Genomic DNA, 17530 nt, shown 5'->3' with positions numbered 1-17530 from the left:
CAGTCTTAACATATTAACAGATTAAGGAGAAAAGCCACATGATCATCTCCAGATACATAAAGAGGTATTAGATAAAACTGAACCCTTATTCGTATTTTTTTAAAGAAGACATTTTTAAAAAATATTTTATTTATTTGTCAGAGAGAGAGAGAACACACAAGCAGGGGGAGCAGCAGGCGGAGGGAGAAGCAGGCTCCCCACTGAGTACGGAGCCTGATGTGGGGCTCATTCCCAGGACCCTGGGATCATGACCTGAGCAGAAGGCAGACGCTTAACTGACTGAGCCACCCAGGCATTCCCACTCATTCATATTTTTAAAAATTCCAAAACATGAATAGAAGGAAACTTTTATAATGTAGTAAAGGGCACCTACCTAAAACTTACATCAAACATCAAACTTTAAAAGCATTTTTATTAAAGTCAGGAATAAGACAAGGATGTTCACTATCTTTGCTACTGTTCCATAAAATAATAATTGCTCTAATGGTTATAAGAAAAGAAGTTACAAGAAAAGAGGAGACAGATTGATGATTTTTACAGATGATATTACTGTTGTCATAAAAAATTCAAGAGCATCTACTGAAAAACTAGCAGTATTTATAAAACAAAATACAGCAGTTTTAATGGCTATAAGATCAAAATACAAAAATCATTGTCCTAAAGAGAAAATGATAAAACATTATTAAAGGATGTGAAGAGAGACCTGAAAAAAAGTGTCATGTTCTTTAGGACAATGAAGAACCCAGACTGAAAAGACATCAAACTAATCTATTGATCCAATGCAATTTGAATCAAAATTCCAATAGGATTCTTTTTTATGATTTAGACAAACTAATTCTAAAAGTGACATCCTAGAACAGCCAAAACAATACTGAAAAAAGATAAGACAGCTTTTCTTGTTAGACTTTGAAACTCAGCATAAGGCTTACTACCCCCTGGCCCAGTAATTCCTTTTGTATGTTTGCAGCCTACTGTATTTACTATGTACAGATTCATAAATTTATAGTCAGAGTTATAAAAAACATGGACTCAATGGGTGTACACCAAACTGATAGTTATAACTGCCTCACAGAGGAAGGGGAATGAGATTAAGAACAAAAATTGGGGAATTTCAACTTTTTTTTAATATTCCATTTTTTTAAATATACCTGAAGTAGAAATGACAAATGTGAATTCTAGGCAGTGGTTACATTAGATATTAATTATTCTGTGGATGTTTCTGCATACTTTAAACTGACAAGTTTAAACAAAAAGTTGATTACTTCTCGAAATAGAAACAAAATGCCTGTGTTTATATTAACCATTTAGTGGGATTTTGCTTTTTAACTAACACTATCTCCAGACGTTTGGAAAGGTAATCGGAATTTGAACTACTTCTGTAATTTTATTTATTTTTTTTAAGATTTTATTTCTTTATTTGACAGCGAGACAGCGAGAGAGGGAACACAGGCAGGCGGAGTGGGAGAGGGAGAAGCAGGCTTCCCACCGAGCAGGGAGCCCGATGTGGGGCTGGATCCCAGGACCCTGGGATCATGACCTGAGCCGAAGGCAGACGCTTAATGACTGAGCCACTCAGGTGCCCCCTACTTCTGTAATTTTAGACCGCCAAGTAAATATTGTGACAATTTCAGCATTCTAAACATTCTATACACTGTTTCTGAGATAAATCTTGTTTATTTTTCCTCATTCTTTTTTTTTTTTATCGTTAATAAATGCAAGTATGAAGTGGTCCTGGGACCAGGACCAAAGTCTATTGTGAATGTCTTTGCAGAGTTTAGGTTCCAAAGAATATTAAGATGCTCAAGGTGTCTCCATCTCTTGGAACAAAGGAGAGTATCAAGAGCAATGCTACTAAAAATTAAGCAGAAGTCTGCTTCCTGAAAAGCCTGGAGTAAATATAAGGGCAGAATGACATAGGATAATAGTGAAATGCAGGGAAACAGCAGCAGCTGGTGTGAATTTTTTTTAAAATATTTATTTATTTGAGAGAGAGAGAGAGAGAGTGCGCACGTGAGCAGGGGGAGGGACAGAGGGAGAAGGAGAAAATCTCAAGCAGACTCCCCCCTGAGCACAGAGCCCAACTCGGGGCTCCATTGCCTCACCCAAGATCATGTCTGGAGCCAAAACCAAGAGTAGGTTGCTCAACCAACTGAGCCACCCAGGCGCCCCTGCATTTTTTTCTTAATGGTAAAGTCACAAACAATAGGAACAGATTTTCGAGTGAGAAGATTCAGTGTGATTTCTCATCCCTCATTTTCTTTGACTCCTGCAGTATTCAGTATCATTACTTGACTCACCATTTCTGGGACACCATCTTTGGGACACCATTATATGGCCTGTGTTGGGTGGCTTTCTGATCATTCCTCTCATTCTTTGCTGTTTCTACCCCTGCTGCCTTATCCCAGTCCAGTCTCTTCTCTCCTTTGAGGAATTCATCAGTTCTTACATGTTGAGCCAATCAGCCCCCTCAGAAGCTCTGTCTTTAGCCTGAGCTTCAGTTCCACATTTTCTACCACTGAACTCTTTGTTCTGTGATGCATCATTCAAAACAACCAGGCAACTTTTCATTTCCTCCAGACTTTTTGTCAGTGGTATCTCATTCACTTTGGGTGGAAATTCAGAGTCAGCCTGGTAGATTCTATGACAGCAGGGAGTATGACTATCTTGTTCACTACCTGTGGCCTTGGGTAGTGCTTGTTACACATGGTAAGTTTTTAATACCAATTTCTTGAAAGATAGAATCCTTGCCTCATCCACCTCTCTCCCCAGCACCTTAAATCCTATCACTTCTTCCCTCATTTCTGTCTTCTCTTGTATTTTCTCCATCTCTTGAAGTTTTCTTTTATCCCGTGTCAAGCACACAGTTTCACAACCAGAAACCTTACTATATTTGATATTATAAAGATGAGATTTTTTTAAAAGCCAAACTAAATCCCTGAAGATAATAATGTTAACAATTAAATCAATTGAGTGACCAGTATGTTTAAGAAAGATTCCTTTTTATAGGCTAGGGAATGGGAGAGGGGAAAGTTATAACTTTATATAAAAAAAAGAAAGTTCCTATAAAAAAGGAACTACTTGCTTTCTGTGCTTTTGTGTTGAGCCACCTCAATTCTTACGTCCTTACTCATTTTTTAAATTGCCACGCCTATGTGCCACAAGGGGCAAGGTGAGTCTTCCAGTAGAGTTCCTAATATATAAATGTATATTCTTAATGAGAATGAATGTTATATAAACAAACCCAAACATTCTAAAAGCATAAAGTGAAAACTGTTCTTTATCGCCCCCGCCACCCCCCATCACGGTACCCACAAGTCTTCTGTTTCTCCAACTAGAACATTTGTATGCATCGTGTACAAGTCTAGATTATAGTAGTTTTAATCATACTTTTTTTTTAAACAAGTCTTGAAATAACTCATTTGTATACAACTCCAGTAGCCGGCAGTGTGGCCTTAATATATCGCACAGCTGTTAATTTTGGTTTCATTTTTGGTAGCTGCACTTAGATACGCCTGGTGCCTGCAGTCTCCCCCGCGGGCGGGAGTTGTAAACACAGGGCCCACAGAAATAGCACAACGGATAAAGAAGTCCCCAGGGCCGCGCGCGAAACGAGGCGCGGCGGCCCGAGCCGAGCCCCACCCCGGGGGCACTGGCGGCCCAGGCCGGCCGACCGCGCGAGCGCCCCGCACCCCCTCCCGCCCTGCGGAGGCTGCACGCCCAGGTTGCGCACGCCGCGCTCCCCGGCCTCCCCCTTCGCGGAGGCGGCCGACCCAGCCCTCTCCCCCCATTGGCGGACGTGGCGGGGCTCGGGCGCGCGCGCGCGCGCGTATCCGCCCGGAGGAGCCGCGGCTTCCGGCGCGCTCCCCTCGGGCGGCAGGGGGCGCGCATTGGGCGCCCCTCGGCTGGCTCGGCTCCCTTTGGGGCCTTTGCGGCCCTGTGTGGCTGGAAGGAAAATGGAGCAAGAGCCCGAGCCCCAGAGGCAGTCCTGACCCCTCTGGCCGAGGTCCTGCCGCTTTCGCCGCCCGGAGCTTCCTTCTTCTCTCGACCTGGTGCGTTCGAGCGCCCCAGTAGCCTGGGCCCTGCGAGTAGAATGGTCGCCGAGGCCCAGGGCGTCGGGCTTCTGCGCGCCCAGTGAAGGGAACTGGGGGGCCTCGAGGGTCTCCGCTCCCCCCACCTCCAGGCGCGGACAACCCCGCTTGGTGAAGAGCAGGTACCGGCCGGGAAGCGCGTGGGCAGTTCTGCGTTTATTTTGTGACTTGGGTCTCCCAGCTCGCTGTCGTTTGCAGCCTCTTCCCCGCCCGCAGCCTTTGTGCATTTGGTGGGGGGGGGGGGCGCGGGGCACGTGGGTCTGTGGAGGTTTTTGTTGGTAGGACGCGAGGTTGTGGCCGCTGGGGAGGAGGGCGGGGTTTCGGGCCCGGGAGCCCGGCGGGCAGAGGCCAGGGGGCTCCGCGGGTGGTCGGGGTAAAGGTCACGTGGGCGGGGGGCGTGTGCTGCGCTGTGGTCCGCAGTCTCCCGGCTTGGGGTCCGGATAATGACAGGTGCCTGTTCTGTAGCCTGCGTGAACCCGGCGCCGTGTCTGGGCGAGTTTGGGCTGGTTCTGTGGGCAAGTTGACTCAGCTTTTCCCTTTGGGCTGGTCAAGTTCGGACAAGTTCCTAGGAGGCAGTAAAAGGAGCTAAGTCCTGACTTGTCTCCAGCTGGGGCTATTTAAACCATGCTTTTTCCCAGCTGTATTCATTGGCGATTAGAGATAGATACCTGTGGTCAGCGACGTAGAGCACTTATTCTGCACCGATCCAGGTAAGGACCCGCTTGCTACTGGCTTTAGTTTTAATAAAGACAGTATTTAAGGGCATTATTTATATCCTTTCCATATGACTGGTTTTTTTCACAGATGTTTCATTATTTCAAGTTTTTATCTTGTGTGTTTCTTTTTCCCACTCGTAGGCAAATGTGCAATACCAACATGTCTGTGTCTACTGATGGTGCTGTAAGCACCTCACAGATTCCAGCTTCGGAACAAGAGACCCTGGTTGGTATTTTTGTCTCAAGCGTAACTTTTAAGAATATTTTATGAGGTGATCTAAATTCCATAGACCCCATTTATAGCACGGTTCTCTAAGTGAAATTGTATGTACACAGCTTAAATTCTGCCATTTATGCCAGGCATAAATGTAAAAGCTGACTGTAAGAATCGGTATTTATTTTCTTAGTCTTTTATCACCCTGGATTTAATATTAAGTTCCATTAACATTCTTAAGCATGGATGCTGAAGTTATGTTTGTTATTGACCGATTTTTTTTCTATTTTGACTTGTCAGTATTTAACTTTTTAGATGGTTTCTAAAAGTCACAAAAGTAATTCATGCTTGTAAAGATTTTAGGCATTACAGAAATGTAAAAGGTGGAAGCTGAAAATTCTAGTCTTCTCTTTTGATCATGTCTCCTTTTAGATTTTTCCTATGTGTGTACCCACATATATATGTGCAAATTTTAATCTGTTATTGTCTTGTTTTGTTCTGCTAAGACAGGTGTGCAAATTCCATCCATGTCAATAAATCTATAGAATTCTGTTTAATGGCTCCATAGTGTACCAAAGCATTAGTGTACCTTTTTAGAAATTTATGCCTCTGCTATAGGTTTTTTTGGATAGGTTTTTTTTAAATTGCCTTTAGTTTTTGATTATTATAAATAGTGCTGCTTTGTACTTGTATCCTGTGTTATGTGACTCCTTCTATAAGATTTTGTATACAGAACTCCTGGGTCCTAAACTATACATATATTTGATTGCTATTCATAACTTGCTAACAAGATTGTGGCAGTTTTCATCTCTGCCAACACTGCGTATTATCACTTTTTATTATCATTTTGCTATTTTTTTGGTAGAAGGGTCTGTATCATTGTTTAAATTTGTATTTCCCTGATCTCTCTTGAGGTTGGGCATCTTGTCATTTGTTAAATCATTTATTTCTTCTGGGATTTGCTTGGTCTTATCTCTCCACTTTTCCTTTAGGTTTATTGCGTTTTTCTTAATAATTTGTAGTAGTTCTCTGGTTTCAAATTTATGTAACTTTTATCATTGACAAAGGTTGCATTTAGTTTTGTTGTCTTTTTCCTATTGAGAATGTTGTTATGAAGTCAAATTTATTGACTTGTTGGTTTTTGCATTTCATATCATGCTTTGAAGAACTCTCCCATCCCAAGATTATACAGATACAGTCCTATATATTCTGGTAGTGTTTTTAATTTTCACATCTAGATCTTTGGAATTTATCTTTTTGTTATTAAATGTAAGATTAAGAATGGTATTGTCTTTTATAGTTTTCTTATTGCATGTCGTTTAGGTCTTAATAAAAAACTGATGACTTTCCATTGCAGATTTTTATTTTGAGTTGTTCTATGTAGTTTGAAGTTAATATACATATTTTTTTTCCTCCTAAAATTTTAATTTTTTATCTTTCAAGAGAGAGTTCATTCTTTAGCCTGAAAGTAAAGTGTATATGTAAGCACACACACAAAAAAGTGTAATCAGAACAATTAATGAATGATTCAGTACCACACTTGTGTATTTTAAGTTTTTTGTTTATTATTATTATTGTTTTAAAAGATTTTATTTACTGAGAGAGAGAAAGAGCACGAGCAGGGGGAGGGTGCAGAGGGAGAGGGAGAAGCAGACTCCCCACTGAACAGGGAGCCTGATGTGGGACTTGATCCCAGGACCCTGGGATCATGACCTGAGCCGACGAAGGCAGACGCTTAACCAACTGAGCTACCCAGGCGCCCAGTTTTTTGGTTATTAAAGAATATTCTGTTGATTAGCTGGAAAGAGGCAATTTTCTTAAATCTAGTTTTGACAGTTAGATTCCAAACTGAGATGCTATTAGATTTCAAAGTTAGGCAAAGGACAGGAGTATATTGAAGAGAGTCACAGAGGCACCAGTCTGTGTGGAGGTGGCAAGCTCTAAAGACACTTAAGTTTTAAAGATTTTGATACAGCAACAGTTAGGGAGAAAGTATATCATATCCCTGCCTCTTTGCCAGTTATTTTCTCAGTACCGCTTGGAAAACCTCTAGATCAGGGTCAGGCACACTGTAGCCTGTGGGCCATATTTGGCCTCCTATTTTTGTAAAGTTTTATTGAAATGTAGCCATGGCCTTTGGTTTACATATCTGTACTTCTGAGTCAGACCAGCTGGCAGGAAAAGCTTAAAATACTTACTATCTGGCTCTTCATAGAAAAAATTGACCCTTGCTCTAGTTGGTGGGTTCCTTGAATAGAGCTCATGTTTTATTTATCATTCCCCCCACCCAGCCACCCACACCTAGCACTGTCTGGTGCATGGTAGAAGCTCAATAAGTGTTTGTCAGTAGATATTTGAAATGTAGACCCACTAAGAGGTAACATGATATAGTAGGAAAGAAAATGATGGTTTGTAGTTGAGGGTTGTGAGTTGCTTTCTCAGATCTGCTCTTAATTATCCTTGTTATTTAAGTCCTCCAGCCTTCGGGAGCCTAACATGTGGAAAGAAAAGATTGGGAAACAGAGCTAAAGACTTACTCTTCTCTCTTGGATTTTGCAATTTAGTTTATGGTAATCTCATTGGAGTATTCCATTTATAGTTAAGTTTGTAAGGTAGTAAGCAGATAATAGAAATAGCTGGAGGAAAAAGAAAAATTTTCACTGCCTTGGCATGGATACTGTGTTTGATTGCAACTGATGATACTTGAGGATTCTGTGATTATTTGCACAGTAATAAAATCTCAGCATTTTTTTTCCAAATTACCTTGACAGTGATATTCAGTTTCTATAGTCTGTTACATTTAGTGAAAACATTGTGACTTAGTTTTTTAGTTCTAACCTTGTGAGATTGTCAAATATAACGTCTGCTACCTTTATTGAAATTCTTCATGGACATCTTGCTGTGAGGCTTATAGTTGTGGAATAATTTTGGAAGTATAATAGCAGCTTTTTGTTCTTTGTAGGTTAGACCAAAGCCTTTGCTTTTGAAGTTGTTAAAGTCTGTCGGTGCACAAAAAGACACTTATACTATGAAAGAGGTAAGCTAAATTAAGAGTTAACAAGATAACTAATGTCTTGCTAGTTACATGTAGCCATGGGGAGAAATTGGCCATATAGAGGGATTTTTCAGTAAGCAGCAATATTAAGTGTTGTGGTCATTTGGACTATAATTTGAAGCTGAAATTCTAATTATACTTGAATATCATTTCTCAGCTAGGAACTCTGAGACAGAGGGAGGCTCTGTAGGGGTTCTTAGCATTTTTGTGCTGTGGACCCACTTGGCAGACTGGTAAAGTCTTCTCAGAATCCTGTTTCTAAATGCATGAACCAAAATGTATAGGATTACAAAGGAAACAAATTATGTAAGATAGTTTTCAAAATACTAAACATGTTTGTGATATATGTGCTTTTTTGAGTGTTTTTTATTAACACATTAAATAATAAGATGTAGCAGCAGATCTAATAAATGTAATTTCAAAGTAGTGAGGAGTACAGTTAGTATTTTGAGATGTTTACACCAAGCATAGTATGATAAGAAAACACTTGTGATTTTTATTGGTGACATAAATCACAGGTATTACTAATACTTTGTGGTTTGTTGCCTATATTCATAATTGAAGGAAAAGCTAAATTTCAGTTAAAAGTTAGTGAAAATATAGAAAAATTTTTTTTTCCCATCCAAATTAATGGACCCCCTGAATTCTATCCAAGGACTTCTTGGGCATCCATGGATCCCAGGTTAAGAACTTCTGCACTAGAGATACATGAGTACAGTATACTGATCTTTCTGGGATAGAGGTGAGCTGATTCATGAACATATGTTCTATTTAATGGATACATTTCAATGTAATGTTCTCTAACTTTAAATTTGTGCACAGAAGCATGATTTTCAGTGAGAGATTGGGCCATCTTAGGCAAAATTTCATTGTGAATGAAATGTGCCTTTTCCCCATCTCTCCCACTTAGTTTATGGGGCCCAGATTGTTTAAAACACTGAAGTAACTTATCTACATCAGGTTAGTGGGTCAGGAAGAGACTCTACACCATTTTCCTTTTCAGCCACACTTTTATAAACTTCATTATGGGATGTTTGGTAGGAGTGTAGGTTCTCTTCTTCTTTTCCCACTGTCTGTCAACTTATCTTCAATTCATAATCACCAGGGAATATTCCTTTAAGTCTGAGGCCTTCTTAACCACTTAAGTCTACAGACAGTAGGGGAGCTTGCAGGGGGGACATCGAGATTAAGGATGTTTCCGAGGTTAAGGATGTATTTAGGGCTCTTAATTTGGGTTTGACCTCATTATCATCGCGTAATTGGTTAAGAAAACAAAAAGGTATGCATTTAGTAGTAGAAATAAGGAGAAAATTGATCAGGCCATTATAAAGGTATAGAATGCTTATGCTAAACCATGTAACGGTAATATATATATACTTATTGTCTGATTGAGTTTTCAGTTGCAGGATCTTTGTTCTGGGGCATATGGGAGAGTGATGACAGCTAGTATGGGGTGGTAGAAAAAACACTGGACTGGGAGTCAGAAGACCAGGTCCCATTTCCTTATCTTTAATACAGTGAAAACAATTCTATGAAATATCAGAGAATGAGGCAGTACTTGTAAGAGTACATTTAAACTGTAAAAAAATTCATACATATTTAGGTGGTTAATAGGTTTGTATGTGGATATCTTAAGGTGTATCACTTCTTTGTCTTAATGGCGCATACAGTAACTGTATATGCATGGTTCAGGGTCACTATTTTGATTATTGTTGCATAGATTATATTGATATCTTCAAGAGTTTATTTTATTCACTGAATTCTTCCAAACTGTTGTGTAGATGTAATTGGTTACTTTCCTGTGGTCCTCATCCATGATTACCTCATAGGCTGTTGAGATGTATGGTGTTTGGGACTATTTACTATTTACTAAATGACTCCAGGTCATTGCTGTATTTTAGTTGCAACTTTTTCTTGCTCTCAATGGTTTTGCATTTTGCTGCCTTTTCTCTTCTTCCTAGTTTGTAGTACCTAGATATCTGGGCAGAGTTAAAGTCTGTTAGGTACACACACTCATTTAAGTAAATTGGAAAAGCAGTGTCTACTCCCATCAAATTAAAAGGAAAAGATTTAAAAGCTTTTAGAGTACAGAATGGTTGTTATTCTAGACAGTTATGGGTTTGGTTGCAGGTTGTTTAACCATCTTTAGGTAAATGAGGTATTGAATGTATTTGAAACTAACATTTAATTTTCTTTAATGCTCAGAAATCCTATTTCTATTTCAGGTTATATTTTATCTTGGCCAGTATATTATGACTAAACGATTATACGATGAGAAGCAACAGCATATTGTGTATTGTTCCAATGATCTTCTAGGGGATCTATTTGGAGTGCCAAGCTTCTCTGTGAAAGAGCACAGGTAAATACTTCAGCTCCATTGTAAAAAGCCGGCGGGACAAACGTTTCAGTTTACCTGCATCTTCACTGCCTTTTGTCAGAGAAAAATTGTTCCTGTATATATAAAAGCTGCAGAAATTTAATTTCTTAGTAATAATAGCATATTGCTTGAGAACCTGAGTTCTGGAATCTTAAAAACCCGGGTTTGAGACCTAGCTCAGTCATTTACTGGCTGTGTGACTAGGTAAATTGATTTATCCTCTCTAAGCCTCAGTTTACCCTACTTGTAGGGATAATATAAATACCTCATGTGGAGGTTATGAAGAGACAGTGTGTAAGAAGCAGTGTTTGACACATAGAAATCATTTAAATGTTAGTCACCGGGGCACCTGGGTGGCTCAGTTGGTTAAGTATCTCACTTTGGCTCAGGTCATGATCTCAGGGTCCTGGGATGGAGCCCTGAGTCGGGCTCCCTGCTTCTCCCTCTCCCTGCTTGTGCACACACTCTCTCATATAAATGAATAAAATCTTAAAAAAAAAAAAAGGGCGCCTGGGTGGCTCAGTTGGTTAAGCGACTGCCTTCGGCTCAGGTCATGATCCTGGAGTCCCTGGATCGAGTCCCGCATCGGGCTCCCTGCTCGGCAGGGGGTCTGCTTCTCCCTCTGACCCTCCCCCCTCTCATGCTCTCTCTATCTCATTGTCTCTCTCAAATAAATAAATAAAATCTTTAAAAAAAAAAAAAAATTGGGACGCCTGGGTGGCTCACAGTTAAGCATCTGCCTTCGGCTCGGGTCATGGTCCCTGGGTCCTGGGATCGAGTCCCGCATCGGGCTCCTTGCTCAGTGGGGAGCCTGCTTCTCCCTCTGCCTGCCGCTCCCCCTGCTTGTGTGTGCACGCGCGCTCGCTCGCTCTCTCTCTGACAAGTAAAATAAAATCTTTAAAAATAAATAAATGTTGGTCGCCTGGGTGGCTCAGTTGGTTAAGCAACCACCTTCGGCTCGGGTCATGATCCTGGAGTCCCGGGATTGAGTCCCATGGGCTCCCTGCTCAGCGGGGAATCTGCCTCTCTCTCTGACCCTCCCCCCTCTCATGCTCTCTATCTCATTCTCTCTCTCAAATAAATAAATAAAATCTTTAATAAATAAATAAATAAATGTTTGTCACAGTTACTGTATATAAAAAAAAATTATTGCAGTTACTTTCAAAGACAATCTTTAGATCACACTGTGGTAAAGGCTTAAGTTTGAGCCTTACTTTGGAGATTATTTTGTCATATACCATTACAGCACTTAATCAGCTGAATTTAACCCAGATAACATTTCTAGAATTACTCTACTGGAAACCGAAGATTTTTTTCAGTCTTTCTTTCCTTACATTTGGAATTCCTTTTCCCATTTGGTTTGGCACAGTCTGTGTGGAGCTTAGCATGCTTGTGTATCTTCATAAGTGGAATGAATACCTTTCACCTGAAAAAATTAACTTAGATTCTAGTATTTAATGTTCAGTAATACTATAGCTAAAAAGATAGTAATTAAGTGGAATATTTACAACTTTAAAACAATTTTATTATATAAGCATAATTTATATTATTGGGCAGTAGGAAAAGACAGAAAGCTAAGAATAGAAAAAAAAGACTATAGTTTGTCATTGAATGGTAATTTTTAAAAATATTTATTTATTTTGAGAGAGAGCATGAGCAGAGGGGAGGGGCAGAGGGAGCGGAAGAAGCAGCAGGCTCCCCACTGAGCAGGGAGCCTGATGTAGGACTCCATCTCAGGACCCTGGGATCATGACCTGAGCTGAAGGCAGACACTTAACTGACTCAGCCACCCAGGTGTCCTTTGAATGGTATTTTTACCTGTTGTTTTTATATTATGTGCAGATGTGTTGTGAACATACCATATTTAATTTTGTCACGCTTCTTAATTTAACACTATATAAACATCTTTCCATTAAGAAATCACATTTATCTAATAAATTTATGTTACTATTTTATACTTGGCCTTGAGATATAAGCTTTATTTTTATAAGTTTAAGAATTAACAGGGGCGCCTGGGTGGCTCAGTTTGTTAAGCGACTGCCTTCGACTCAGGCCATGATCCTGGAGTCCCGGGATCGAGTCCCACATCGGGCTCCCTGCTTGGCGGGGAGTCTGCTTCTCTTTCTGACCCTCTTCCCTCTCGTGCTCTCTGTCTCTCATTCTCTCTCTCTCAAATAAATAAATAAAATCTTTAAAAAAAAGTTAACAGTATTGGTGATTTTGTACCCTTTGAGTGTTGAATTTTCTGTTAATGTTCTGAGGTATTGTATAGTTTCTCATATTGAAAGTGTAATTTAAAAGTTATCTTTGACTTGAATTCTAATATGTTGAGAGGTTAAACACTGGGGAAATTACTGACTTGGAAAAGAACAGGAATAGGAATATTGATATTTATGAGTTTATGGAGCTGTATCATTAGTCCCAAAGGTGAAAAGAAATATTTGGGATTGGCACTTCCCCTTAATCATGAGAATTAAAAATGATACCCTGTGACCATAACATTGCCTAAAATCATTAGTTAAAAGAAAAGTGTACCATAACATCAGTGAAGACTAAAGTAAGTGAATTGTCTTCCTATTGGGATGTAAGCTCCATGAGGGCAGAGATTTGTTTCCATTTTATTCCTTTTTTTTTTTCCCAGTTTCTAGAACAGTGGTTCATAGTGGGTTTTCAGTCTGTATTTATTAAATGACTGAAGGAAGCTTCATCTTTTAATAGATTTTAAGATCAAGAAAGAAAATCCACGGGCATCTGGGTGGCTGTTTGTTAAGCGTCTGCCTTCGGCCTGGGTCATGGTCCCAGAGTCCTGGGATCGAGCCCCACGTTGGGCTCCCTGCTCGGCAGGGAGCCTGCTTCTCCCTTTCCCATTACCCCTGCTTGGGTTCCCTCTCTAGCTGTCTCTCTGTCAAATAAATAAATACAATCTTTAAAAAAAAATTTAAAAAATCCATTAGGTGATTGGTTCATGGTTAATAGAAGTCAAAATCAAGTTCTTCTATAGTGGGTTTTGCATAATGCACTGCCTTTTTAGGCAGTCTACTTCTAAGCTTTAAGCACAGAGCTAAAAATTTTCTTTTCTGTTTGAAAATACATATATCAACCTGCTTTCTGCATTCACACCCTTGGGTCTTTTGGTAAAGTCCAAACAAGGCACATTTCAGGAAATGGAGATATGAAGTCTTTTCAGCTAGAGAGACCTTTGTGATTAGTAAGAGTAACTGTGTGTAATCATTGTACAACTAATTATCATGCTACTTTTTAGGACCTAGAAACTTGCCAGTGATATAGTTTGAATACAGTGATTTAAAATTTAGCTTGTGTACAATATAGTTCATGCTAATATGTATTTAAAAGTCTGGTTAAGTCCAGTTTAATATATTTTTATTTTAAAATGTACATCTTTTTTTTTTTCCTCCCTACAAGGAAAATATATACAATGATCTACAAAAACTTGGTAGTAGTCAATCAGCATGGTAAGTTAATTTTGAATACGATAAACAAAACCATAAAAATATTTTAAACACATTTTGTATATGTGGAGTCATTTAACAGGAAGAAATGAACTACATGAACTAAAATAATAATACTAAGGGTCTAATGTCTGTTTCCGATATGTAAAGTTAAATACCTTATTCCATCAATTTAAGCCTTGGGATATCAGTATTAGAATTTGTTTTGAAAGATAATTTCTGGGTTTTTTTGGGGGGGTGGTTTCACAAGCATTTATTAAACACTTTATTTTTAAAATTTATATTTTCATTTTAATTCCAGTATAGTTAATATACTGTGTTGTATTAGTTTCAGCTTTACAATGTGGTGATTCAACAATTACATACATTAGCTGGTGCTCATCATGACAAGTGCACGCCTTAATCCCCATCACCTGTTTAACCCATTCCCCTGCCCACCTACCCTCTGGTAACCATCATTTGTTCTCGATAGTTAAGAATCTGGTTTTTGGTTTGTCTCTCTTTTCTGGTTTTGTTTCTTCAATTCCACATATGAGTGGAATCATACGGTATTTGTCTTTCTCTGACTAACTTCACTTAACGTTATGTTCTCTAGGTCCATCCATAGTGTTGCAAATGGCAGGATTTCATCCTTTTTTATGGCTGAATACTAATTCCTGTGTGTGTGTGTGTGTGTATCTCACATCTTCTTTGTCCATTTATTTATTGATGGACACTTGGGCTGCTTCCGTAATTTGGCTGTTGTAAATAATGCTGCATATATCTTTTCGAATTGGTGTTTTTGTATTCTTTGGGTAAATACTCTTTAGTGGAATTAATTACTGGATCATATGGTGATTCTATTTTTAATTTTTGAGAAACCTCTATGCTGTTTTCCCCAGTGACTGCACCAGTTTGCATTCCCTCCAACAGTGCTTGAGGGTTCCTTTTTCTCCACATTCTTGCCAACATTTGTTGTTTCTGAAAGGTAGATAATTTCAAGGCATGCTTACTCGAGATATAATCAAACCTTGAAACATGTATTGAAAGGCTTTGGGAAGTAATATAGATACCTAAGTAGGACCATTTGGATGAGCCCTTTTTTGTTGTTTTTTATAATAGACAAAACTATCAATTTATTCAGGTAAGTGGCATTTAATTTCCCTACTTGTAGACTTGCAGTTCTTAACTGGTTATTTTTGGGTTACATACTCCTTGGATAATCTGATGAAAGCATTGGGTTCTTATTTCAGAGAGATACACATAAAACATACAGTGGTATGCTGGTAAATGTTTAACAGCCCACTTTTCAGGGGGAAAAGCCCTGATTTGTGGTGTTCCCTGAGTTCCATGGTGTGAATAACTCCCACCATGGCCATTTTCAGGCTACATACATGGAGTTGGTAAGAAAGGTATACAGTCCGCTTTGAGTACCAGTAGGAGCTGGTTCCCAGCACACCATAGATGTCTTAAAGCCCATCCTTGAACTACAATTAAAAACTGTTCTCAGAAGCTTGTTTACTTCCTACAGGGAACTGGCCACTCTTTTGTGCTTCCACTATTCTGTATTTAGACTTTATTGTTATGTTGTTTTGTTACAGTTGTTTGCATTTCTGTTTCTTGTATCCTAATCAGGTTTGCATTATGCATCAGCAGTACTACAGTGTTTTATCAATATGATGTTTAATAAATGTGTTGAGTTGAATGGTCTTCCACAGTTAGGACTTAAGACCCAGAAAAGGGCATCACTGTCTTATCCTAGAGTAAAAATGACTGTTAGACTGGTGACATGTTTTATTGTTTTACAAAGCTCTTTATGAAATCAAATGAAGGCAAATAAAACAAACTACTGTAGTATTATAGTAGTATTTTCAGTTTTCTTAAATATTATCCCTGATGTGTTCATTCATTCATGTAAAGAAACCTTGGTAGATTACTAGAAAAATTTTATTAATGAGATGGTAACCTGTAGATTACTTAGGTTATTTCCATTCTGGGTTTGTTTCAGATTTCAGTTTAGTAGAATTAACTTCCTCCTGTAACTGTGTTCTCAACCTGTCACACCTGGTACTTCCTTTTTATTACATCTGTATTGTAACATCTCTTCTATTACATTAAAACAAAATATAACCTCTCTTTATGTACAATGTAGAGTATATATATCAGTATAATACATAACCCATAGTGTAAAGAAATAAACTATTATGATAATGTGCATAAATTCAGAATGTTAATGTGTGGGCCTGACATTCCTATTAAGATGAAAATGTTTCCAAGGGAGTAACAAAGCGTATTTGATTATGATTTTTGGCAACTGTGTATACTCTCTATCTAAAATTTTGACTCTGAGCTCCAGGTCTATACATCCAACTACAAACGAAACCTACCTACCTGAATGAGTATCATCCGCTTAGTTCATTATATTTCCATAGTAATCTGTTTATCTTCTGAAGTTTCTCTCTTGGTGAATGGCACCACCATTTATCCATCCAAGGCAGAATCTTGGAGTCCTTCTTCACACCTTTCTCCCTTGCCTTGTATATCAGACCCCAGGCCTTGTTGGTTTTTACCTTTTTAACTTGTCTGGAATTGATCTTTCTTCCATGCCTTGGTTTAGGCTTTAATACTTCGGCATTTGTATTATTGCAGTTACTGTCTGGCACTGGCCTCCTTGCCTCTGCTCTCTTTTTCTTCTATTTTGCCTAAGTGATTTGTCACTCCTCTGCTTAAAATGACCATTTAGGGGTTCCTTATTGTTCTCTGGATAAACTTGCTGTGAACTAGCAAATCAGTTTTATCTATTGGATTAAACCTTTTTAATGGTGAGTGGCTGCAGCAGTGCCACAGGGCAGATTCTGAACTGTCGATGGGGAAGAATGCAGTGATGCAGACCTGATGGCAGGAGTGCCGCTCGTTGACGTCCTTGTGCTGTTTCGCAAGACACACAGGATCCTTTATGATCCTGCTTGCATTCCAGGAATAATTGACTACCTAAAATTCCCTGCAACAGGCATTTGTAATTCACTTCCGGATGCTTTTTTCACGAGGTGTTCCCTCAGTCTGGAATAGCCTTTCTTCGTTCTGCTTCTTCATATTCTACTATGTGAAACCTTTCCTGATTCCTTGCTCCTCAGACCCTGCCCTGTCCCTACCAAATAATCATTGCTCTGTATTCTTCACTGATTTATCTTATAATACTTCTTTTATCCTATTTATTATACTTTTATTACTGTTAATGTAATACTACTCAGTATTAAAATTGAATTATCTTATTTACATCTCCAGTATCTAGCATGGGGTTGGCTCCTGGGAGATACACATTTAATGTTTGTTGAAAGGTTAAATTGTGTAAGGAGTTTGTCCTGGACTGACAAACTAGTTTTTCTTTCTTAGTTTGTGATTCTTTGTTGTTGTTGTTGTTGTTTTCCCCATCAGAACCATCAGATTCAGGCACATCTGTGAGTGAAAATAGGTGTCACCTTGAAGGTGGGAGTGATCAAAAGGTAATCTTGAAATGAACACATTCTAGTGTGATGTTTCTTAAAAGTTAGGTTATTTTAAACCAATTATTGTTAGCTTCCTGGTGTTAAAAGTTTTTGTTTTGTTCCCCCCCGCCCCCCTTGAATGCTTA

The 17530-nt window shown here is 39.0% G+C and overlaps 1 protein-coding gene across 14 annotated transcripts in view; it reads left to right on the top strand.

Annotated features, from left to right (window-relative positions):
* Positions 1-3840: 3840 nt before the first annotated feature.
* The window catches only part of MDM2 (MDM2 proto-oncogene), a 42875-nt gene continuing 29185 nt past the window's right edge, over positions 3841-17530 (top strand). For 6 of the 14 annotated variants that reach the window (XM_064590907.1, XM_054506933.2, XM_064590906.1 and 3 more), the window contains exons 1-6: positions 4487-4798; positions 4946-5030; positions 7981-8055; positions 10299-10432; positions 13874-13923; positions 17335-17402. In XM_064590907.1, coding sequence (XP_064446977.1) covers positions 4713-4798; positions 4946-5030; positions 7981-8055; positions 10299-10432; positions 13874-13923; positions 17335-17402 — 498 coding nt within the window. In that variant the 5' untranslated portion in view covers positions 4487-4712. Of the gene's footprint in view, positions 4211-4484; positions 4799-4945; positions 5031-7980; positions 8056-8728; positions 8816-10298; positions 10433-13873; positions 13924-17334; positions 17403-17530 lie in introns of those variants that run through there. The other 8 variants (XM_064590908.1, XM_064590914.1, XM_064590910.1 and 5 more) reach the window with 8 other exon arrangements.

This window comes from Mirounga angustirostris, unplaced genomic scaffold (genome assembly GCF_029215605.1).
Source record: "Mirounga angustirostris isolate CCGP_5_RB_7025 unplaced genomic scaffold, mMirAng1.0.hap1 SCAF_5, whole genome shotgun sequence".
NCBI lineage: Eukaryota > Metazoa > Chordata > Mammalia > Carnivora > Phocidae > Mirounga > Mirounga angustirostris.
This window is presented reverse-complemented; position numbering and strand designations above follow the sequence as displayed.